The following is a 25,058-nucleotide window of genomic DNA, read 5'->3' as shown; positions in this document are numbered from 1 at the left end:
GGCTATTGAGCTGCCCTGATGTGGAGGTCTTTTTTATTCCCCCGCCCCATATGATCAGAGATGATGACAAGACAAGAAGTGAACAGGGGCTAAACCATTCAGTCCCATAATCAGCAACATCTTAAAGGAAAATCAATTCCGGCCCTGTAATGATGGCCTAATGGGAACATGATCTATAATCTTTGTTCTTCTTAAGCATCTCTTTGGACAGTTTGGATTCAGCTGGAGACGAGTGTTTTTGAGCTTTGCGGCTTATTCAAGAAAGCAAGAAATTAAAATGGTCGATACAACAGTAATAAACTTTTATTCACTTTTTAAATGGCCGGAGTATCTAACTTAATGTGAGGCTTTCAAAGTTGAATTCGAATAATAGCCAGTGCTTTTACCCCAATAAACTTTGAAAAATAATACATTTCTAAGCAGACTTTTCTGTTTAGAACTGCAGGAGTTTCACACACTGAAATTGTTTGTCATCCCCTATAGTAAAGGAACAAGAGTTTTTACAAAGAAGAAAAAAGGGGGTCAAAACAGAAGCCTGGGGAACACCGGAAATAGCATTTAGCACCGGGGTTATCGCGGGTATTCAGGGGCCACAAGCAGCCGGATTTCATCTTGAGGAAGCCGCACTGGTAAGATTGTGACATGGTAACCTAGGGTGAGGCGATGTATTGAATACTTTCGATGTATCGCAGCTGGTTCTCTGTGCAATATAGAAAATGACTATCATCAATATTCGAGTGTTACAGTGTAGCCTTTAGCCGCGGGCCCGCGGGTAGCGGAATGTGCGAGCAGAAATAGAAGATAGAAGAAGACGAGTTAAAGAAAAAGAGCTTGGGATCCACCGTATGGTGGTAGTTTGGATTCAAGAAGGAAGTTGTTGAACGAGCAAATAGTGTTCTGCAAAACATGCCTCAGTGGCGTCGACAAAAAAGGTAGCAGCACAACCAATTTATATCAGCATTTCAAATTCCGTCAACGCAGGTCAACATCTCCTTCCCATCTCTTTCCTTTCCAGATCAATACCACGCAACAATAAAAGTCCAAAACATAAGGAGATAAGGTCCGCGGTAACCCAACGCATAGCAGGAGACATGGTCCCAGTTAGTGTGGTTGAAAAGTCCGGATTGAGAAAACTCATCAACACACTTGTACCCAAGATATAATCTGCCTGGTCACAGATATTTTGCAGAGAAAGCTCTACCTGTGTTGTATATTCAAGTGAGAGAAGAAAAAAGACAATTTCATGATTGTGCTGTTTAATAAATATCGTTTTGGCAAGTTTCACTTTGTTGCATCCAAGTTAAATATTAGCATATATTGATGTAGTGTGAACAATAATATTTTAATGTAGACACCGAATCCTCATACCAGTGTGATTGCATGCAGCAAAAGTGTTGATTTCAGGCTAAGGCAAAATATTGATGTATATATAGACCATGTATGTAGGCCCCGCCCTAGAAGGCATCAGGGCCTTCACCGCCCATTGATTGTAGACCTGTCCAATATGGACCCTGCTCTTTTCTGTTACATAGGATGGCTTTCAGTTCCCCGGGAGCCCGGATATGTATATTAATATATATAAGACAAAAGGGTATTTTTTGGAAAGGTACACAGGGAAAGAAGTGACTCTTTTCTATGAGGATGGACAATGTAACTTGTCACTATGGACTGGAGGTATGTCTAGTCTCTGAAGATGGGGGGGGTATTCCTTGTTTCTGTATGGCTGGTCTCTAAAGATGGATGTTCACTCTGGTCTTTCATAATGGACGATGTGGTTTGTTTCTTCGAATCAGCTCATGCTTGTTTCATCATGGGTGGGTGACTGTGTCTACTTTGACTACCAGTACATAAATATGACCTATCATACAGCCTGCTTTACAGGTACAGTTTGTGGATTCATGGATGATTTTTTCTAGGAAACATGCAGAACTTGTCAAAAATAAGCTGAATAGTAGAGAATAATGTCCATCTCAGTCTCTCCCTCCTGAACCAGGTAATTCTGTTTTATTTTTTTACTGTAATCATCCCTTATTTCTGCTAATATGATACCCACGAATTGAAGTTCTGCCTGCTTCTATAAAATCATTCTGTCCCACACTAAATTAAGATGCAGAAATACCAAAGCTGCACTTGAAAAGCCTTCGTAGTTGATCACAGTCAATAATGAGATCACGTCCAATAAATGGAGCCGGTAAGGTCATTTCTGCTGCAAGGTGAAACCAAAGTTTCATGTGTCCTTAAGTGGATGAATGCCGAGGGAGGACTGAAATCTGCCAGAGAAGTCGAGCCTTTCGTCCAAACTTTGGTTTCAAAGTTTCTCAGACGTGCAGACTTGAGGATGGAAATAGTATGGCTTGTCTATCCCCTCCCAACCCCCCCCCCGCTGAATCCTCCTGATGGCTGCTCTGTCATACAGAGCTGAGAGGACACAGATGGACGCAGACCAGAAAGCCAAACACCAGCCGGGTGGTACAGTGGCTGTGGGGGTGGTGAGTTGTGGGGCAGACCAGATCAGACCAGAGAGACGGACAGAAACAGAACGAGATGAAGCTCTGTGATCTGAGGAAACCGCTCGGCTTCTCTAATATTTCCACAACACGGGTCAACAGAGGTCTTCACTGTGAGACACCAGAAAACTTTTCAAGACGCAAAATGTAATGATGACATGAATCCCAACGACTAAAGGAAGGAAAACTTCAATGTTAAAAACGGAGTATTTGTGCTTCACCACAGTTCTTATTTAGCCATAGTTTCATCCGCTGTGATTTTATTATGTTTTTTTATTTATTTTTTATGATTCTCTCAGATTTTTAGAATTACTTTTATAATTTTTCTGTTTATCATAAACTAAATCATGTTAATACAAAAAAGTAAATTGCTATATATATATATATATTACATGCAATGGACACAGACATATGCCTATATAACTCACCAACCAATTCTCTTTTCCAGTTATTTAGATATGTATTTTTTTCTCCTTATTGTTATCAAAATACATCAAAATGTTATTAATATATTTTGGGAAATATGTTACTACACACACATTATTATCATATTATTTGTCCAATATCATTGTATTTGTATATTATTTTTACAATATTTTTTTCTTAAATATTTTCTTTATAGCTTTAATTTATTAGATTTAATTGTCATTAATTGATTCAGATTCAGTTTTTTGCCCCATTTTATATTATTATATATTAATTTTGAAATAAAGCAATTATATTATAAAATTTATATAAATACAAATAAAAAATATAAAGCCTTAATGGAAAGTTGGGATGTACAGTATACACATAACTCACCCCATTATACATGTTTCCATTGTTATTTAATCTCCTCTTCAATTTATTTGGTCTTTAAAAGAAGAACAAAAAAAATCCCTTCTCAAATGTTTAGTTTTTATGTTCCTCTGTTTGCTGTTTTACCAAATATAGAAAAATCAGAAAATAAAAATAACAGCATGAAATTTGACGAAGACAAAGAAAAGGAGAAAGTGGTCTTCACACAGGACATTACTGAGCTAATGAGATGCTGTGTGGAACTGAAGGACTGTACATTTTTCTCCATCACACACTGGAGGATTTCGCCTCTCCTATTTTGTAGGGATGGTACTCCATTCACACATGGCTGATCAGTCCCATATCCTCCTTCCCTGGGTAACACAAAAGGATGCAGTCTGGTGACTTTGTCCCCGCTCCCCTCCTTGTTTTTCAATGTCTTTCCTTTCTATTCTCTCCTCTCTCCCTCACTCCGGGATGTCATTACCCCCACAGATGTTTCACTGCAGTCCTCTTATGACAAAGTCAAAACAAAAGCCCTGCAACTGCGGAGGTAAAACTCCGAACTTGCCACATAAAACAAAGCACGCATGTAATTTCCACCTCAAGACCCCGTCAGACAAACTGTGTCCCCATTCACCCCCCCTCTTCTCCATCTCTCTGTTATTCCCTAATTGGTATGGCATTCATGGCTGGAGCACAACAGTTATTTCCGTCCCCTTGTTTTTCTCTCAACACATCACCTTTGCTGGCACCGGTTCCCAAACAACCGGGCCCTCGCCGAGGATGGAATCTAGCTTCATTGCACACCGAAGCCTGGAGGAAACAATAGATGCTAATTTGCTAATGACATTACTGTGGAGGTTATTAAAGCATCAGCAGAGAGGCAGGAAGCATCTTCTTCGGGGGGGGGGAGCTGCTCGATTGCTCCCAACCTGGACTCAACAGCAGTGCAATATTGCCGGGTAAAGATGTTGACGCCACCATGCCATCCTGCGGGAAGTGCCTCTTTTTGAGGAGCAATCACCATAATGATCTCACCGGTGGCCCATGGGCTAATCTGTTGGATTTTTATTAACGCTGCGCGCACATACTCAAACACAAAACTCAGCAAAGGTTGCTGTGACAACAAAGATGGCCACCATGGCGCTGAGATAATAACTTTTTGGCAATTTGTCTTGCCTCTCTCACTTCTGGGGGCCGAGCCAAAAAGGGTTTTAGAGGCGCCAAACAGTTTATATCTTTCAAACCTTTTTTCAAAATTTCTAGAACGTGTTCACAGTTGGCAGGTTTGATTCGGTTAAAGCAAACTTGGAAATGGCAGCGTCACTTTTTTCTTCTTTTTTTTTTTAATCTTGGCAATGCCCTAAGAATGAGCACTGTGAACTTGTTGGTGCGAAAAGAGATGAAGAGGGCTTCTTTGAAGACCTGGTCAAGAGATTAGCAGCTGCTGATTAGCAGCTTCTAAGCCTCACAAGTACATAAAGAAGGACCGGGGCCTGATTGTGGCACGTTGATCATCAACCCAATTGACCCGAATCTCAGCACGCGCAGCTCTAAAAGGACTACACTGCTTTTACACTTCCACCATGTAGATGCTTCGCGTTAAGAGCCAGAAATTAACCACATGACCTTCAGAGCTGAGCTGAAGCTTATGGCTCATGTAGATTTTCAGCATTGGCTCACCAAATGAAGCCTTAGATCAATATAATCAAGACATTTAAAAAAAAATGCGACTACTTTCTTCAATATTTCTTACCAGGTTGGTCTTTTTTTTTTTAATATATATATATATATATATATATATACATTATCGTGAAAAAGAGAAGGCATTTGGTACAAACTGTTAAAATATGGCAGGTGATTGTGACACTGAATACACCAAGTAGTTTACAGGGAATTCTCATCAGCACTTTTACAAGTGGAGGGATTAGACATTAAATGATGGCTCAGTTGGTAGCGTGGGTAGGCTACCAATCCCAGGGTTGGTGGATCGATCTCGCCCTTTTCATGTGTCAAAGTGTCCTTGGGCAAGACACACTGAATCCCATGGCACTCCGAGTGATGTGTGAGCATGGCAGCAATTTCCACTCGTCTTATCATGTGTTTATGAATGAGTGAATGTGACCGAGATGTGAACATGCTCAAGCACTTCATTGAGCTAAATAAGTAAAGTCCGTTTTCACAGCATTGGGAGCTGAACCGTAGCTCCTGGCCCAGGCAGGTGGTTTACCAGATGATATGGGGCTATAAACATAAAAAGTCTCACACATCGTCAGGTTAAAAATGATCTCTAGTACATTTAATTGGTGAGACTATGAAAGCTGCCATCTGAATCCGGTTGCAGACCAAACAAATGGACTGAGATAATTGGGAGAAGCCAATCAGCAGAGCTCTGAAATGCAAGACCTGTCTTATGAATTCGAAAATGTCTAAGCGAGTTCAGCACAGCCCATTGACGATAGACACAAATGGCTCACCTGTCGCTACAAACCTCACATGCACCCATCAGCTCTGCTTGGTGTTCCAGATTCAGGAGTTTCTGCTGTAAAAGCTATTTTTTTTTTTCGCTGGCTAGGGACATGTGATTTGTTTTATGAAAGTACAAAATTTACCGTGTGACCAACCTGAGACAGTTTTAAAGATGAATCAACAGTAGATCAACCAGAGCCCGTTGAGTCCTGATGGTTCTCGATCAGCCACGTGTTAACACTCACTGGTCAGTCCCGCTAAACACTGATCTTTTGTCCAATTCGTGGTATTTTCCTCCAACAGCTGAAAGACATGCATGTTAAGGTAATGAGTGTGTGTATCTCTGTGTTCGCTCTGTGATGGACTGGTGACCGGCTCAGGTTTCATCCTATTGCGAGTAAAGCGGGCATAATAGGATAGGTGTATGTTTGAAACTCATTTTTTACAGTTTTACTCAAAACCCTGTTTCACGCCAAACAAGTGGATCAGCCAAACTCTGGTTGGACTTTGAATGCAGCACAAATCTAGAATGTCTTAATGGAACAAATACAGCAAAATATAACTATCCTAAACTGCTGTCTCGTCACCGTACTTTGGTGTTGTGTGCAACAAAATAATTTCCTATAGCAGTTTTGAATCTTCTATACATTTTTACGAGCGCTTAGTGACTTCTCACTTGGCTAGAAATAACATCATAATTATCCCACGAGTGCACTTTACCCCAGCAAACATTATTGCCTTGGAAGATAAAAAAAATAAAAAGTTCTAGTGTATAATATCCATCACAACAGCTGTCTGAGGGTAATCCCTGCTGTTTACATCTATGGTGAAAAATGCCACTGTAAGCACAAAGCAAACCAGGCTCGTATGCAATCGCTTAACTCAGAGGTGTCAAACATAAGGCCTGTGGTCCAAAACTGGCCTGCAAGAGGCTCCAGTCTGGCCCGCCAAACCACCAAGCAAATGGTAAGAATGTTAAGCAAAACCGATGATAACCGGCTCCCTCGACGTTATTAACACCAATTTTCTGTCACATATACTGTCACTTTAAAGTTTAAATTCAAAGGTTATTATGGCACTGTTTTACCGGTCTCAATATGAAATTGGGCTGAATGTGGCTCCTGAACCACTCTGGGTTTGGCACCCCTGTATTCGCTTGTTCAGTAGAAACCCCTCCATCAGGCTTCCTTCTTTCTACATTAACACATTATTTGTTTTTGGGCCTTAAAAAAGAACTGAATAAACACAAACATTGTATGGTCAAACAAACATGTTATTAGTCCTTTCACTCAGCCGACCGGGACGCCTCTCCACCTTGGCCACCTCCACGACCCGCTTCCATTCTCTGCACAGTTTGTGCGCTTTTGTCCTGTAACGGCTCTGGCTTCTGTTTCCAGTGTCCAGAGTGTGAGCGTGTGCATGCATTCTCCGCCGCGTGTCCTTGGTTTGCTAATAGCTGGCATGCATTCGCTCATCCACAGGCCATTTTCCATTCACGCGCGCCGCTCTGCCCGCTCTCGCGGCGAACTGTGAAAAGGAGCGCTCTTCACCTCGGCCATAAATCCAGTGCTACGCTTCTCCAAAGCGCCGGCATTAGCTTCCCCGCATATTAGGAAGATCACCTTGACCGGTCGCCGATAGAAGTCAGTGTTTTGGACTCAGAGGCCGCTTTTATGTTGGTATTGATCAGCCACGCTATCTCCTATCGATCCCTCCGCTACCACTACTACGTTTGATGGATTGATTGGCAGCCCCTAGCTAGAGACCAATTTGTCAGGGCGCAGTGGAGCTTGTCGGAGAGGAGCACCATTATGTCCCAATCATGGCTGGCCAACAATCCCAGGGGCCGGTGGGGGGAAGAGCATGTGCACGTGTGTGTGTGGGTAGAGGGTTTAGCAGGCGTTGACTATTCACGGTTGGCTCGCAGGGCTCCGAGCCCGTCCCTGGGTTAGAGCGGCGCCGGTGGAAACCCACCTGAAAACACAGATCACACGTGATTCCTGCAAGCTGCCTTTCATTTTTGCCTTTAATTTCAACTGTCATCATCATCTGGCTGTTGACGTTCGAATAACCATGTTCGCTATAGGTTTTCTCCCCCCTCCCCTGTTTGCTGCGCTGGAGCTATATAACGCCTAATGGCTGTGATTCAGCTGCACATGATGATTTGTGCCCCCAGTAATTATACCCTCCTTGTGCTAGAAGAGAGAGGGAGAATGAGGGAGAGAGAATAACGATAAGGGAAAAAAAATAACCTGTTGTTATTCTTAAATCCCCACTCGATGCTGGCTTAATCGTTGTCTGCCTTGTCTTTGCAATGGCTGTAATTGAAACATTAGCTGTTGGGGTCTATATACAGCATGTGGGCGGATCGCGTGCGCCCTGTGGTTGGATTTTAATCACAAGCCTTGATCACAAGCTGAAGCAACTTGTGTGTACTTCACTTCTCCGGAGTCCTTGTTCTTCCACCGTCTTCCTCTCATGCGCTGCGAAGCCACTTTCAGATGCATCGTTTTCAAGGAGTATTTTTGTATTATTTTTTTTTAACTGCAAATTGCCCGCTTGCAAAAATCACAGCGAAACACAAGCGATACATTAGCGGCTCCTCTTGATTGTTTTGTTTTTAGCCACGCCAAGCTACCAGTGTGGGCTCGGTACCTGCTGCTATGCGCTCTGCGCTTTTCGGAGACAAGCAACCGAAAGGAAGCGTTTACTCAAACGTATTGACCACTTTCATGAATTTTTCATCGCCTGCTCAAGGCGATGGGTTGCCAGCTGGGTGGGTTAAGAAGATGAGGCGCCCATTCGATGCCGCTGACCACACACAACCCCAAACCCCCCACCCCCCCGTGCTCGTCCCTGTGGGCTAACGCTGCATTTTAAAGGTTTATCTCCTCCAACCTTTTAAACACCTGAGTGATATTGTACTTTAGAGGCCGTCTCCACATCTCTATCCCTACCATGACTCATCTAACATTAGACCCCAGGCCCAAAACTGCCTCTGGCTGGCGTTGTCCTTGGCAACAACTTGAGAGCCATAGCTTTCACTCCCCCCTCCCCATCTCTGATGTATATTTTTCAGCCTGTGTCTCCCGACCATTCGCTCTTGAGTGGTTACCTCAGAGCAGGGCCGATGAAGCTTGTTGATCTTGCACATATTTCTCGGCGCAGACAGGGCGGGCAGAAGTCCAGCGCTGTCGACGCGCGTTGTCTCGAGAGACGACTCCCCTCTCTGAGCTAAATCCCACCAACCCCTCATGGCCGCAACACTCCCTTGTTTTCCGCTCAAATCCACATCACAACCTTCCCTCTGCAGCTGCTACCGAACTCCTCAGTGGGTGGTCAATATGCAGATGTTTGGGTTTGGAAATGAGCTTCACCACACTTGGAGTTATTTCACTGCTACTCTGTTTTTGGACATTAGTTCTTGATATTCACACAAGGCCATTTTTTATCATAAGTAGTGAAAAAAAAAGTCTATCAAAATGCTCTTTTTTGTGTGTGTGGAGCCAACTTGTGATGTTTTATATATATATATAACCCTGTTTGCAGAAAATATCCGCAGTGCCATTTGAAGCTACTTAGCATTATGTGTCTTGCCCAAGGACACTTCGGCATACAGACTAGGGCTGAGGTCTGCAACCTTTATGACCAAGAGTCGATTTTGCCATTTTTGCTAATGTAATTGATTTCAAGCCCCCAAGCATGTGTAACACAGCTCATAAAGCAGGTTATATAATTTTGTTTATTAAATAAAAAAAATAAAAAGCTACATCGTTTGCATCACAATTGAGAACATCTTTTTTGAATTTTTAGCTGCTTTAGGTTTTGTGATCGCGTTTAGTTTTTAGGTTGGTTGATGGATTCAGCTCTTTCAGCTGTTTTTACAGTTCTAGATGTTCTGGAGATAAGAAATAAGAGTCATCTTGCAAAACCTAATAAAAAATTATAATGATGTTTATTTCTATGTACATTTCTGAAAGCTGGAGATATTAAATAGGGGCTAAAAAAAACAAAAACATGCGTGACTCTGAAGCCTCGGGTTGTGGTATTATATGCACTAGGGAAATAGTTAATCGTACCGACAACGTTGTGATTTGATGGCAGCCCAACATCTTTAAAAGATGGAGCAGGGGCAACAAATGTCTGGAAATGTAAACGGTATTAATGACAATCAGCTAGAGGAACATTTCGCAGCCAACTATCAACAATTATTTACATAACATTGTTTATTTAAAAAAAAAAAAAAGCATTTTAGAGAGTATGTGCAACTCAGAAGTCGAGTTGCGAAGGAATAACAGGACTTGGCACGATTCACTCATGGACCATTGAATAGGTAATGGGGTTAATTGGCAGCAGGTCCTTGATATTACAGGGTATTAAAGGAATGCTTCAGCGAGGCAAAGACGGTCAGATGTGAAGACAAGTTGAAAATCAACAACAAACTGGATTTGAAAAATCAGAAACAAAAGCAACATCTGATATTGTGGCTCCACAGTGGACGAGTGCGGGTGCTACACTTGCCTACTAACTGTTCTGAACTGTCAAATGAAAGCAGTTCAATAGGAAATGATTCAGTTGCAATCCATCATCATTAAAAAAAAATGGGACAGTATTCCTCTTTAACAACTGCACCCCTTGTTTCCCATCCAGTTGGTAGAAGTACTGTAAACTCTACACGGTCCCAGGTTTTTTGAACTATTATTTTCTTTAAAATGATAAAAATGTCTCGGTGGCATTGCCTGATGTGTTGTGTAAGTTCTTCCTTTGTGGTTTTTATTTATATGCCGTGTTTATTTATGCCATCTGTTTGTCATCTGCACTGTATTCATTAACTCGTATGACCTCGGTGCCGAGGGGAAACGCTTCATCTCTGCTCTCCCTCTGTTTCTGCCTTCACAGGGCCTGCGGGAGGTCTGGCTCAACTACCCACCGCACCCCCTGCAGGTTGGTCCGGCTACGTTTTCGTATTATTGATGTTTATTCTGTGCGGTTGCCTCTCATTAAAACTCACCTCACCCCCAAAGACACAAAAGCAGCCTGCCATCTTTGAAGTTGGGCAGCCCAAATGTGTGTGCGTGTGTGTGGGTAACACAGGTGGGCAAGCTGCTAGTTATTCAGCCCGAGGCTGACTGATTTCTTTATAGCTGTCACACTCGGTGGGGCCCCCCCAGCCGCCTTCCAGTAGTCCCCTTTTGTTCTGCTCTCGTGCCTCCGCTATCCATTTCGGTCAAGACCCTAATCCGCCTTTTCATTCACTCCGCTCTCCTCGCAATCGCTCCTCTTTCCTCTCGTCTTTCCAATCCCTCACTCACTCCTCTCGCTCGCTCTCTCAGCTCTGCATGATCTGCCCAGAAACATTGAACATGTCTACAGTGTTTGTTTGAAATTAGGATTTGGAAGAAGAGATCAAAGATGCCATAACAGGATTACAGTCCCGAATCACATGGGGCCTCCAGGGACTGTCAGGCATCCTTCTTCCCTCTGATGTGTTCTGCGAGGAGAAAATGTTTCTTTGTGCGTTTGCCGGGGCTCGTCTTTAAGTGCTTTATTCTCTCCCAACTCGCTGCATAAGCATGAGCAGTTTTCATATGCACATTTTTGCCTGTGTGTGTGTGTGTGTGTGTGTGTGTGTGTGTGTGTGTGTGTGTGTGTGTGTGTGTGTGTGTGTGTGTGTGTGTGTGTGTGTGTGTGTGTGTGTGTGTGTGTGTGTGTGTGTGTGTGTGTGTGTGTATATATATGTATTTGTTTTTTGTTTTTGTTTTTTTCGCTTTTTCGCCCTTCCTTTAACCAAATACCGAGGATGTTTTTGTGGCGCTCGTCAGAATTTAGCCACATGCAGTTTGTTTTTCATGGTGCGGGGTGGCGGAGGGAAGGAGGAGGGCGGCCCCGGCGGCGGGCGCCACGGTCAGGGTTGGAGCCCCGGAGGTCATCCCAGCCGGCGATGGAGGGGAAACCTTCCCCGTGTGCCACATGAGTAGTCATTAACCGCCTCTAAGCCGCGGCCTCATTACCACACAGCGCGCGTTGCTGAGGTTACCTCCGGGTGGTCGCCCCTTGCCATTGGGGCAGTGCCTGTTAAATCGTGCCAACCTCTTACTAGGTTGATAGCATCCTGACCTTTTGGCCGGAGATGATACAATCTGCAGACGGCTCACCACAACAGCTTCCTCTTCATCATTTATTCATTCGATTATTTATTCTATAATTGATGAAGGCCTTTCGGAGGGTCCGACTCACCCGTCGTCGGGGAGGCAACGCGGTGTAATCTGCCCACCGACACGAGTCCGACGAACCAGAGGTGAAAGACGAAGTAGCTTAATGAGCTTGGAGTAGGATGATGGTGGCAGCCCGCCACGGCGAGTGTAATTACCCGTACGTGGATCTTCTGGCATCCATGCATACATTAACCGAGCGCCGCCGCTTCTTTCACTTGATTCGCACCCTTGGCCCTCCAAGACCTCGGCGATGACTCGGCTATGACTCTGCTTCCTGTCTGGACACGACTGAAAGTGAAGCTTTGAAGCCGTGTTCAAACGAGTGTTTTGTAAATTCGTATTATTTAATTCATTTTTATTTCACCCCCCCCCCTCCCTCCTTTTCACTTCGTTTGAAGCCTAACTGCCGGCCGTTCCCCCCCTGGATAGCTTGCTCCTACGAGCGCCGAACTCGTCAGACGTCATTAGATGTTATCCAAGACATTTAAACGCCTTTCCTTAATTAACAGAAGGAGGCGGAGACAGAAGAGGCGGGAATGAAGTGTTTTCTTTGGACATATTGGAAGATAGAAAAAAGTGACATTACCGGCAGCGCTCCAATTAAAGTACACAGTTTAAAAATATATCTCTGGTCTATTTACCGGCTTGACATGGGACACATGAGAGAGCTGTTTGCTTGTCATTGCGTCGTGAAAACAGACAAAAGAAAAAATACTGGGAAAGAAAATGAAGAAAGAGGCCATCCTTCCCCTCACAGAGCCTTTATTTCTATTTGCAGGATCCTTCATACAAGCTAACAAGGTCAATCGAGTGTGCTTTGGTTGCTTTGGAATGTCCACATGAAATTCCACTTTGTTTTCGCTCTGGTTTGGGCGGAAAAAAACCCCCAAAAAAGGACGTCTTGGTCATGCTAACCGTTGCACCATGCGGAGACCAATTAGACGAATCCAGCAGCCTAATTAATGCACCCATAAAGGATGAATCTCTTGACTCGACAAACATGCATTCACACATTTTCTCCTGCATATCTTTTTTTTTTTTCTTTCTGTTTTTCTAATGAGCACAGTCACAAGCAAATGCTCCAGTTAAAGATTTGCTGAGCTCGTCTACCTTTTGAATTCCACCCCCATGCTAATGCCACAAAGCATAATTAACAAGCAATTCTCCACCAACCACCAACAGAAGAAGATTCATCAAGGTTACGAGTGTGTGATGACACAGCCGGCTCCAAAACAAGAACTTACAATAAGAGTGAGTCACCAGAGATATTAATTGACCGTAAGAATCACCAGATTTCGAGCAAGTAAAGGAGTCGCAGGGAGCTGTTTGACTTAAAAGTTAATGACTAAGAGGTTCCATCTGCTGCAGATCATCGGAGTTTGTTTTGAAATGGAGTGAAAAACACACAGCAGCTAAACAGGCCCTGAAGCAGCTCACACTGCAGCGGTTTGCTCCCATTGAGGAATCTGTCTGACACCAAGGCAGTCTTGTTTTGGTGGTGGATTTCAGGGAAACTTGATGACTGTGGTCAGTACAGGACACATCCTCCTTCTTCCATCCATCCATCAGTAATATATGCCACTTTATCAAACTCGGTATGTACTTGGCCAAAGCCAGGGCGCACTCTAGATCACTCAGCAAGCAGTACAAGAGAGGCCTAAGAGAGGTACAGGTAGAACATGCAAACTCCAAGCCCAACCTAGATTTTAGCCAGAGACGGACTGCGTTTACACAACAACATTGCTCTGAGCAACTGAAAACTCTTTTTTTTTATGAAAATGCTCCATCTCCATGGAAAGAGGGGGAAACACAATTTTTGAAGATGGCTCCCAAGGTGGAACTTGCTCCGATTATGTCTCCGTGGAAACGAGGCACATTGCAATTTTTCTGAAAGGCTGCGACTGTGCATCACGACTGTGCGATCACGACTGTAGTAATTCGCTCTACTGGAAGTAGATGGACATTCACAACAATGGCAGTATTATGAATACATGGTGATGTCTATCTAGCCATGCAAATAATATGATTCCCACAGTGTTTCTTTGGCTATAAATTATAGTCAGCTTAGCTTAGCAATGGTAGTAACAATACAGGGAAATTATTGTACAACCAAGTACAAATGATTCAACAAGCTCAGGTCACTATAGTCACAGAGAGAAGAGGAAAACCAACTGGTTTTCTTTAAGAGGTGTCAACATGCACAACATATATAAAGCAAAAGACTGAGAGAACTGTGTCGTTTTAATGCATTGTGCATTCAGGCTCCACAACCCCAAAGTGACAGAGGCTTAGATATGAAAGAAATGTGCGATTAGTAGCAAAAAACACTAAAATCATGATGAAAAATGGTCCAAGAGCATTTTTAGGGTATATTGTAAATTCCAAAGCACAAAGACATTAATGGCATCTACTTACAAGCAACAACTGAAGCCTTTTTTGCCTTTTATGGGTAATCTGTTCAGATAAAACGGTTTCATCGACAGTAACTGTTATGGACACGATCAAATATTACGGTGTGAATGTACTGACTTTCGTACAAGACCACACATCATGGCACCTAATTCTTACACCCGTATGTGATGATGCGTGAACATTTCTGCTGCCACAACAACTTCCCTCTCCTCCGGCTTCAAGCTGTCCACCAGATTTTTTTGTGAAACTCAGCTGCAGGGATTTGCGCTCATGCAGCCCCGTAAGAGCATTAGCGAGGCCCGGCGTCGACGTTCAGGCCACAGACACTCGCAGTCAGACTTCCACTTCATTCCAGAGGTGCTGGAAAAGAGGTCGAGATCAGGGCTCTGTGCAGGCTCATCAGCTTCTTCGACACCCAACAGGGGAAAAAAAAATAAAAATACAGTTTGTTCTGGATTGCAGGTTTAGCACAAAGCACGCCCACACACACTCTCAACATACGAAAACCGAGGCCTTCGAAATAAAGGCAGTGGGCAGTTTACAAGGTCTAATCAAGAGCCGAGAAAGCCTTCTATGGTTTTCTGCCTCAGTGCTTCCTCAGAACAAGATGTTGGGAACCATCAACCTGCCTGACTCACTTCCATGGCATTTTTGTGTCACTAAGGCGCCGTTTCCATGACATGGTTTCAAGTGACAATGCATTGTTTTTGCATTTCAGGAAAGTTTTGGGATTACGCAGCAACGTTTTGAAAACGATGTCCGTTTACACGGTCAAAACAATGTGGTTCGCACGCCAGGCCATGGGTTGGCGCAGAGAACAATACGATATAATCATTAACAATTTGAGTACACAGACATTCGTATGGACAGACGACTAAGTTGGATTGTTATTACGATGACCGTCAACTATAAAACTACCAAGTTGCAGGAGAATATGGACTGAACAACATTGTTATTGTTCATCTGCTTGCATGTGCAGAAGAACGATTTGCAAGAGCCATGTTGCATATCCACAGTCGCAGCGTTTCTCAAAGATAGTGCTTTATCCCGTTTCCATGGAGACCGTGGCTCCACACACGTCACAGATCCAAATGCTATGAATAGGTTCTATTTTCACTTGAAAACTAAACCTTGTTTTTTCGTCTTTTCGAGCAGGTCCAGGAGCCTCAGACGGACCGACAGCTGATCGAGACGTCCCCGGTCCTCCAGAAGCTGACCACCTTCGAAGACGCCATCGGCGTCTTGTTCACGCACGTGCGTCTCCTGGCCAGAGCGTTCACCTTGAGAACTGTCGGCTTCAACCACCTCACGCTGTAAGTGCTGGCGTGTTTTTTTTTTTTTTTTTCCCGTAATCAAGTTAGCGCCAATTAAGATGCAAAGCGAGACGCTGGGCTGACCAGACGCAATTTGCAAGGATGCCGTTTATTGAAGTAGCCCCGACTTTTACCGGGTGTTCCCTTCAGAGTTGATGAGGCATGATGTATTATAATGTATAATAAGACGGCAGGAGTTTTATATGTGAATCATTTTAAATCGTTTCTATTGTAAATGTGGCAGCCCCTCCCGTCTTGTCCTCCTCCCACATCATCATTATGTGTACCCCCTGCAGATCCTCCATGTTGTTGCAGACACCGAGGCTGACTTGGATAACAAATGATGCTCTGAATGTCATGTTCAAAGCACCTTATAGTGAAAGATAGCCCCTTTCACTGCTCTTTCAGCCCAATGCCTAATCCCAGGGTTTCAAGGCCATGAAAAAGAGAGAAAAGCCCAAGGGACTCCAAAGTCCCCATATCTGTAGTCTGCCTGCACCTGTAAGGCCATAACCCCGCTGTCCTGTGGGAAATAGGGTTTTAATTCGCCAGCCTGTCCAGGGCAGAAGGTTTAAAATCTGTCTTTTTTTATTCAGTGCTGCCACCTCCCCTTATGGTGCAGACTGTTCGCCATTTTCTTGTCATGTTTCAGTCTGATTAATAGCTTCTTAATGAAACTATCATTATTTTTCAGTTAGAATGACAATTACCACACATTACTGATAAGACAAGGTCTTGAACTTGAGCTCATCTCAGTGGTACGGCGACGAAGTGGTTTGTACTGTTGACTGACTGCTAACTTTTCTATGTGAAGTTTGCCACTTTCCTCTTATGATTTTCTTCTGGTTCTCCAACATTCTATTGTAATCCAAAGGCGGCAAACCCTGGAGGTGTAAACTCAAAGCAAAATACTCTTACGGATTCAGACGAAGCCTTCTTTCAGTCTTCCGCATTCATTGGTACGTTTCAAGGGCGCTAACAGTGTAATACCGCTGATGACCTGTGGGGGATATTCTGTGCAGTACAGCTCACGTGCGACAAGCGAAAAGGAACAAAGAAGATGAATGAAACTTGGAAGACAACAGAAATGATGATCTCTTTGAGGAAAGACGAATGTTCACGTGGGATACGGGGAATCTACGACGTTACCTCGCCAAAGAACTGCAGCCTCACGCCGTTGATCTTCTACCTTAAACTGCACTGCCCTCTACTGGATGTATTGGTTAACAGCCACACCAATGTAAGGGCCTCGTGGAAATGTGAAGGCAGTGACGCACGGTGCTATGAAAGGCACGTACCAGTTCTGTTGGGCCTTTAGCCATCGTCTGGATGTATTAGTGTTGGGATGTCGTCGTCTCCAACCCGTGAAGTCTTTCAGATGTTTCCTTGCCTCGACAAATGTTTTCTTTCTTAAACTCGCATATTCAGTGTCTTCGTACAATCGTTTTGTCCACTACTTGCGATAGTTATTTGGACATAATAGAATTAAGCCAGCATGTTCCCGTTTTACATGCATAGCTACAGCTACTTCTGCAGTGTAGTTGACCTTCTCACCTTGTCCCTGAACGCTTCGTCTATATACATACAGAAGCCCCCTTGTTGCTACTGCTGCAGTTAATATGCTGCACTCAGGAATAAATTACACCTGAAATCTCAGCAAAGTCACCTTTTTTTGTTGCTTTTTTTCCTCTTTTATTCACACTCATTCAGCTTGTGAGGGATTTACAAATAAATACTGGATGATTCATTTAATCTTTATCCAATGTGTATTGATTAGCAGCTTGAACTTGCCGTACGATGAGTAGGTTTTTGATGAAATAGTTTGTGTTCTTTCCTAGTTTTGCACACACAGTTACAGTGCTTTTTGTCACATAGTTGACCTACTCGCATCAGTGAATGCATCATGTATAAACTTAGAGGATCTCCTGTTTCAGCTTTTCTAAATATTCTTCAAATAGTGATGAATTCTACCTGTTGTGTCATAGTAATCTGTTTTTTACGCTCATTCAGCCAATTTATTTGGGAGGAGCATGAAAAAAGAAAACAAAAGTGCTTCTGGAAATAAAATAAAAAAAATGCGTATTGATGACTTCCCACTCTTACTGCTCTTGTAGTTTCCTGAACTTGCACAACTTTTTTGGCACAAATATTAGCCGTTTCACATGCATAACAATAGTCACTGAGCTCTTCTGCAATTCACTTGACCTACTCACCTTGTACTTGAATGCGTCTTCTATGTCTATTTAGAGGTGCGCTTGAATAAATGACCTGCATACGGTGAGAAATCCCACCTTCAACATGTTGCTACGTTCATTCTGCTTGTTGGTTAGTGGAATAAGTGACGGCAGAGTCCAATTGGTCATTCTGGTGCGTCTATAGGAATTAAGGAAATACGATTGAAAACCTACTTTTGACTTGTAGCAATTCAAATAGGTAAATATGACTTTAAATCCACATAAGTATAAATATTGTAAGCCTCTTTTTGTTTGATTCTTTGTCATTTTAGCTCTTAAGTCGTAAAACTCAGAATTACAATATCTCCATAAATTAAAATATTTGATATAATCTGATTTTTTTCACTTTTAAGAAGAAGCCCTGTTTACACGACAAGTGTAAAAGTATAGTTTATTTTCTATTTTTTGGTTTCCAAAGAGTTTCGCGTTTACATGGCGCCTTTTCCCCGTTTTCAAAAAGTAACGCTTCACGTGGCTCCGAGCACCGTAAACAGACACCCAAAGGGCAACGAAGGTTTTCAGTTTTCGCTTGAAAACGTGTCGTTTAAACGGCGCCTTAATTGTCACAAGGAAACTTTGAAATGGTATTCATAAAAATCTGATTATTTTTAGAAATCTGTTAGAATAGCTTTTTAATGCTCACCCATTATCTAAAATGAATTAAAGGTCTTTTAAGTAATGCTTAAAATAGTCATCATCAACATTCTCCTAAATGTTACCTTCAGACAGAAATTTCTAATAGAACCAAAAGATTAAAGCATTTACTAGAAAGGGCATCCAAGGTTTTTCATCTGTTTTTTTATTTTTTTTTATTTTTTATTTTTTTTGATCATCCAGAAAAATGATCCAAACACTGAGGCCGTGATATTGTTTGAAGCAGCGCATCTCCACCCCCCCGACCCCACGCCCCACCCCCGTTCTTCTCCTTTAATTGCAACGGTTTGCAGCAGCACCGTGTTGATGTAGCTTCCAGCCTCTTGTTATGACATTTGTTCGATAGTCCATGCAGTTACAAACTTTCCCGGGGAGGACGTGAAATTGATCGGCGGTAAAAGCGGCGCTGGGTGTGTTTTTGCGGCGCCGGCGCCGTGCGGCTGCGCCGCTACCCCGGCTCATTTACTGAAGTTCGAGGGAAAACCGGCGATTTTCATATCTGCTAATGAGGCTGTTTGCTCCAATTTCAGGTGTTTCTGATTCCGACTTCCAGAGAGTTATTTGCAATTGAAGCCTAACTCACTTCTGAGCTTTACAACTGGTCCACAATAGTGAGTTTGACAGCGAAAGCAAATTAACCTTGGCAGCACACCTTTGATATCTTATTGGCAGGCTGCACTGGGTAATTGCTTGCTTAGGTTTGCCACAAGGACGCTGCTGTGTGTGTGTGTGTGTTGCATGCGTGTGTTCACACGTACAGTACACTGTTGTGTACATCCTAATCCATCACTTAAAATGTCAGATCTCACCTCACTCGGGGTCGCTGGAGTTTATTAGAGGTCCACATATTTGTCTTTTACTTTGAGGACTTTCCAACTCAAGGTTGATACCAGCCATACTTTCCAATTCCATGACATCACGTTGGTTTGTATAACTCACTGTATGTGAGGTGGGGCGTATTAGTCCATGCATTTTATTTAATGCTCCGGCTTTCATTGTTACGTTTCCCTGCAGGAATTCCTATATTTTCAGGGATAATTTATGTTCATTAGCTCATTAGTGGCCAAAGGCACGTTGACCCAAATAGAGTCGACGGACTTGAAAGCCGGAGCTGAGCAATGGCCGCCCATGAGGACCAGAGGTCAGACCGAAGTAGGTCGCGCTGTCATGATGGAGAGAAGAACGAGGTCAGGCAGCGAAAAGGAAGGTCAAACAATAAGGTAGACCACAGATGAGGAGACACGACCCCGGCCGGCCTTCAGCCCGTCACTTCATTCAGAAGCAGAGGACGAACTGACCTCGGGAGAAGACGAGCGCGGGATTGCGAGGCGAGGGAGGGACGAGACCGCAGGCTGCCATCAGACGGCAAGAATGGAGAGCTGTGCCCCCCTCCCCTCCCCCCTCTGGGCTTCCGAGCTCCTCTCGCAGCGGAAGAGCCGGGTGTTGCAAGAATTTCACCGTTTGTGAAAAAGGGGATCAGTATCCCTTCGTGTTCGACATTTGTTCAATGAAAGTACATTTGACTCTGCAGCTCCAAAAGGAATTTATTTGAAACATTTATTCACACTTTTGTATCCTATCAAATAGATAATAACCCCATCAGTAGAACAAGACACGGGAAGTTATGACATCAGGTTTTAGATATTAGCTTGGTAAAGTCTTGTTTATATTCATAATCATAGTATGGTTTATTTTTCTAACTATCGTTTTTTTGGGAACAACACTTGATCAAAATACTTCATTACCAATGAGAGGCAGTAAAGTATATGTTATAACATCAACAAGTGTAATTAATTCAGCAAATAGATAGAGGCACAGTGCTAAATATATGTATAATCAGTTGTGATAATACTAATTATTGTGGGCTTAATAGCCATAGTATAAAATGGTCATAATGTTCCATCTTATAGTCTTGGAAATATTTCTCCACAGTTCCTATTTGTAGAAAAAAAAAAAAAAGTACAACTTCACCATTACGTAATTTATTAAGTAGCTTATCTGTAAGGACATTTTTTTACTTCTTTTTTTTAATATCATTCATACTGTAATGTCAAGGCAATAATTCTCCTCCTGCCGCTGAAAACACCATTCATTTCCTGTTCAGGGCCGTTTCTCTTGAAGAGACCCTGAGATCTCATTATGTTAGAGTGGCGGGTTTGAATTAATACTCGTTCTTTCGTGTAAGAAAAAAAAGAAAAATCTCTAACTACTGTAATCAGCACTTTTTTTTTTTTTTTTCTCGTTTGCGCTCACCTGAAATCTCACACAGTAGCTGCATGTCGTGGACCAAAGTGAGCGCTCCGCCTCGGCTGGAGACGACACAAGTAAAATGTGAAACAAGGACATTATTTTCCTTGGATCCAAGAAGAAGAAGAAAAAAGCTCTTTTTTGAAAACAAAATGAAACCGGAGCCTTCCGCTTCCTGTTTTGCAGTGGACCACCTCTTCATAAGGGCTGTTAAAGGTATTTTGGATCAAAGTCAAAGGCGAATAAAGACCTCGGCTCCACACTTTACTTCAATTTCCCCCACCTTAGCGGAGCATTGTGATTCGGCTGTTGGAGTGAATAAGGGATGGCTCTTTGTGTCGCTTCACACAGCAACGCTTTCCTCTTTGACCCGCTCTATCTCCTCCTTCCCTCCATCTTTTTCTTCTATTCTCGTCGGATCTCTGTGTCCCCGGCGCTGTTTCCTTTTTCCCTCCTGTTGGAAATGAGCTCGCAAACAGACGGCGGGTTTGAAGATGGTTCGCGTCAACTCTCCGAACACTCGGGTGGTTTTTTTTCCCCCTCCTCTGTCACCCTCGTTTTTGCTCTTTGGGCTCTTATAAGTTTTGGCAGAAGTTTTTCATTAAAAAGCTCTGTGATTATTTTTAATAATAAAGTGCATCGGATGAAGTGTCCCTTCACGTCTAATGACGCTCGGTCCCGAACCTCCAAGACACTGGAAAGTAAGAAGTTGGAAAAGCTGTTTTATATTCCACAGACACTTCTTCTGAATTAACTTTTAACTCATTTAAACTCTTTTTCCTTTTCTGGATTTTTTTTTTTATCCGTCTTTCTATACTTGCCAGTCCATCACAGCACTAATACTAAAAAAAAAAAAGCATCTTTAATCCAAACGAGATGTAGACATATGTAAATGACAGATTTTCTGAGTGTTAGTTTTTTAATTTAAATGCTAAATGCTACGCACTTAATCCTGTTTCTACTCCTCCAAACTCTTGCATTTCACGTGTTTGTAGCAATGTATCGAGCAAATTTGAAAAAGTTAATCCCAGATCAGTTACTTCAAAAACAGGATTTCAGAGAGTTTTTCAGAAGTAAGATGTACAGTATTTCACCGGCTATAGGTCACACTTATTGCTTTACTTGTTTATATAAAGTAGTTATCTGTTGAAATGTTCCATACATACCATCTAGGACCACCAGATGTCACTGTATGACAACCGATTTCTGCTACGGTACCACAGAAGAAAAAACCATCGCTGCTTTATTATGCCAGAATATAAACTAAAAATTATAATGCATACATCATAAAATAAAAACGGACCATCAGAAAGAGTTCAGAATGAATGAAAGTTTTATCCACCTTTTGTGGGAGTAAGTTGCAAATTGCTTTAAAGTATAGCCCGACCGATATGGATTTCTTTGGGGGGCCGATTCCAATATTGGGCCCTAAAAGCTTCCAATAACCGATACATCGGCTGCTTAAATCTTTTTGTGCTGAGGTGAGGCATCAGCGTTAATATGTTTGATTGATAATGACGTGCGTCGATGCGTCACATCAGAGGTGGCAACGTCCAGATTATGAGGCTGCAGCGATAAAAGCATGGACGGAGAACGAGCGAACCGATCACTCAAGTGTGAATGACACAACATGGCACGCCATGAAAAATTATATACTTATTCAGTTGTTTATTGTACAAACTAGTTAACTTGTACTGAGGTAAACCGCTCGGTTCAGTAAATGCGCCGTGGGTTTTTCCACTCTGCTGTGACTTGACTATGGAGCGTGACATGAAATGAGCAGGAGCATATGTAACGCAAAGGACATCAGGAAAACACATCTCATGCATTTTGTTGGTGACAAAATAAGTGTGAACATCAACGTCAATCGTCCAACTTATATGTGATCAGATAAGAATGGTAGAAAAAGAGACATACAAAAGACTAAAAAGGTGAATCTTCAGTCGCTTTAAAAAAAAAAAAAAAAAAACACAGTCTTCAGCTCTTCTGGAAGACAATGTCTTCCTGGGAACACGAAGCTTCAGCAGCTCTTTGTCATGAACAAGCGATTGACTGTGTAACAAAATTTGCCGTTGGTTCTGGAACGTCACCTGCTGGACGAGGATTTGTGACGGTGCAGTTACGTCTGAATCTGAAAAAAATAAATGAGTCTTATACACCAGTGCTACAGGTTCCCCTTCATGACGCAGTTTGTATACTATAGTCCAGAAAATACAGTACCTGAGACGTTGTCTCTCTCAGCTTGCGTGTTTTAACCTAACAGTTACAAATTCACCAAACTCCTATTTTCTCCACCTAACCGGAGAATTCCTCGCACCGAACCAGATTCCCGATGATTAATGTAAATAGAACATTTGGTGGCCGGGAGAAATTTCCTCTTCAACTCAGCTTTCCAAAGATGAAGGGAACAAATATTGACACCACCCGACTTCATTTGGTTCATTGGAAGAAAAAAGTCTGTGAAATTAATTCTCAGACGTTTTAACAAACGCTGCTTGTTGCTGTTTGACTGTAGTACTCAAGTCTCTGGATGCCCCCATCTTGGTTTTGACTCGGGTCTCGGCCCCTTAAAGTCTTGTCTTGTCTAATTCAGGCCACATATTTCATGGAAGCGAACATGTTGCATTACTTTGTGCCGTGAGGTTGTGACGTTATTCTGCAGCGACATGGATGAAAGAAGTGATTAGGGAGGAAAGCAAGTGGAGCTAAATTACCCTTGAAATACCAAACTAAGCGCTATCAAAAAGGATAATCAGTTTACTCTGAGTCTTTCTTTTATTAAATCAACACCTTATTCCTGGCAAATGGTCCTTTCAGATGTGAGAATCTTCAGATTTTTTTTTTCAGAGGGTTTTTGTTCGGACAGGAGAACAAACCAACTGGTGGAGTCTTTTTAAATATTTTACATCCTAAACAAATGTTGAGGAGGAAAAAAAAAAAAAAAAAAAAGACATAATAATTAAGAGATGAATGGACGATGTGAATAATTGTGAGTCGAACGTGCTTCCAACTGCTGTTTGGCTGGCAGCTGCACCGCGGCTCATAAAAAGCAAAAAAAAAAAAATCGGACAATAAACTTTGACCTTTCTCTCCCTTTGATGTCAGCCTCCTCCTCGTCTTCTACCTCTGCATGCCTCTCATCTTCCACCTTCCCCTCCTGCCAAGAGCTGGTAGCGATATAGATGGATGCGCGCGCCCAGCGCCTGAACATACAGCTCTGCTTTCATGACGCTCGCGTTCGACTCCCCACCACTACCACCACCTCCACGTTTCCTCCCCGCCTGGCACAGCACCAGCCCACATCTGCAATCCTAATCTATAATTCTGTTTAATTAATGACCATTACAGCAGCAGCAGCAGTTGCGTATACCCACCCCACCCCCCTCCTCCTCCTCCTCCTCCTACTCCTTCTGCCCCATCTCGCGCTGAGCGGGAGTTACAGCTCTCTCGCTGCCTCTGATGGGGGAAAAGGCAGCAGGAAGCTGATTTACAGTGCCACAATGCTGTCATTACCTTTTTCTCTATTCTTTTTTTTTTTCCTTTCGAAGAATTGTTAGAGAGTCAAAAGATAAACTTGCGTGCACAGATTTTGACAGCTTCTCCTCGAGGTGTACTCAAGCCTTTTTTTTTTTTTTTTTTTTTTTTTTTTTAAACATGTTTTCTTTTCTTTTTAACATTTGAATAGCAATCAAAGCCCAGCATTTCCTTCCTGAGGACTGCTTTTCCCAGGCAGCCCGCGGGTTGTCACACAACCTGTCAGTGCAGCTGCTCCCAAAGGCCACGAGAGAAATGTACATCAGCCGACTCCACCGTTTTCTGTTGGAGGAGACTAAGAGCTTGATGGATTTGTGAAGAGAGCCTGATGCTTTTCATGCCCCTCTGATGTGTAACGCGACTGACCTTGCATGAAACCTTCTCTATTCCAAGGCTTTTTTTTGATATCCCATTTCTCCTGGCTCTTCTAAGCCGCATCACTCTCCCATTTCCTTTCTCCTGTAGCCTTAAAGATCCCTGCAGATCTTTCATTTTTAGACCCGGAGGTCTAAAAATGAGAAGCTGACTCATTATCTAGTTATTTCACAGCCCCCACCCCCCAATGGGCCTTCCAGGGATTCTGCACTTTCTAAAAAGTGCTAAGACGTCTTAAATGTAGATTTTGATATTCAGAGATTGGAGATATTCTAAAATGGTAGAATTTGTATGGGGCGAGGACTTCATATGGTGGCC

At 42.8% G+C, this 25,058-nt stretch overlaps 1 protein-coding gene across 1 annotated transcript in view; it reads left to right on the top strand.

Annotated features, from left to right (window-relative positions):
• The window catches only part of drosha (drosha ribonuclease III), a 130,701-nt gene that overhangs the window by 75,442 nt on the left and 30,201 nt on the right, over positions 1-25,058 (top strand). Inside the window, exons 24-25 of the mRNA XM_080489084.1 lie at positions 10,656-10,700; positions 15,539-15,696. Coding sequence (XP_080345210.1) covers positions 10,656-10,700; positions 15,539-15,696 — 203 coding nt within the window. The remainder of the gene's footprint in view (positions 1-10,655; positions 10,701-15,538; positions 15,697-25,058) is intronic.

The sequence above is a fragment of the Lipophrys pholis genome (genome assembly GCF_963383615.2).
Source record: "Lipophrys pholis genome assembly, chromosome: 20".
Classification (NCBI taxonomy): Eukaryota; Metazoa; Chordata; class Actinopteri; order Blenniiformes; family Blenniidae; genus Lipophrys; species Lipophrys pholis.
Note: the sequence above shows the minus strand (reverse complement) of the source record. Positions and strands in the feature narration are given on the sequence as shown.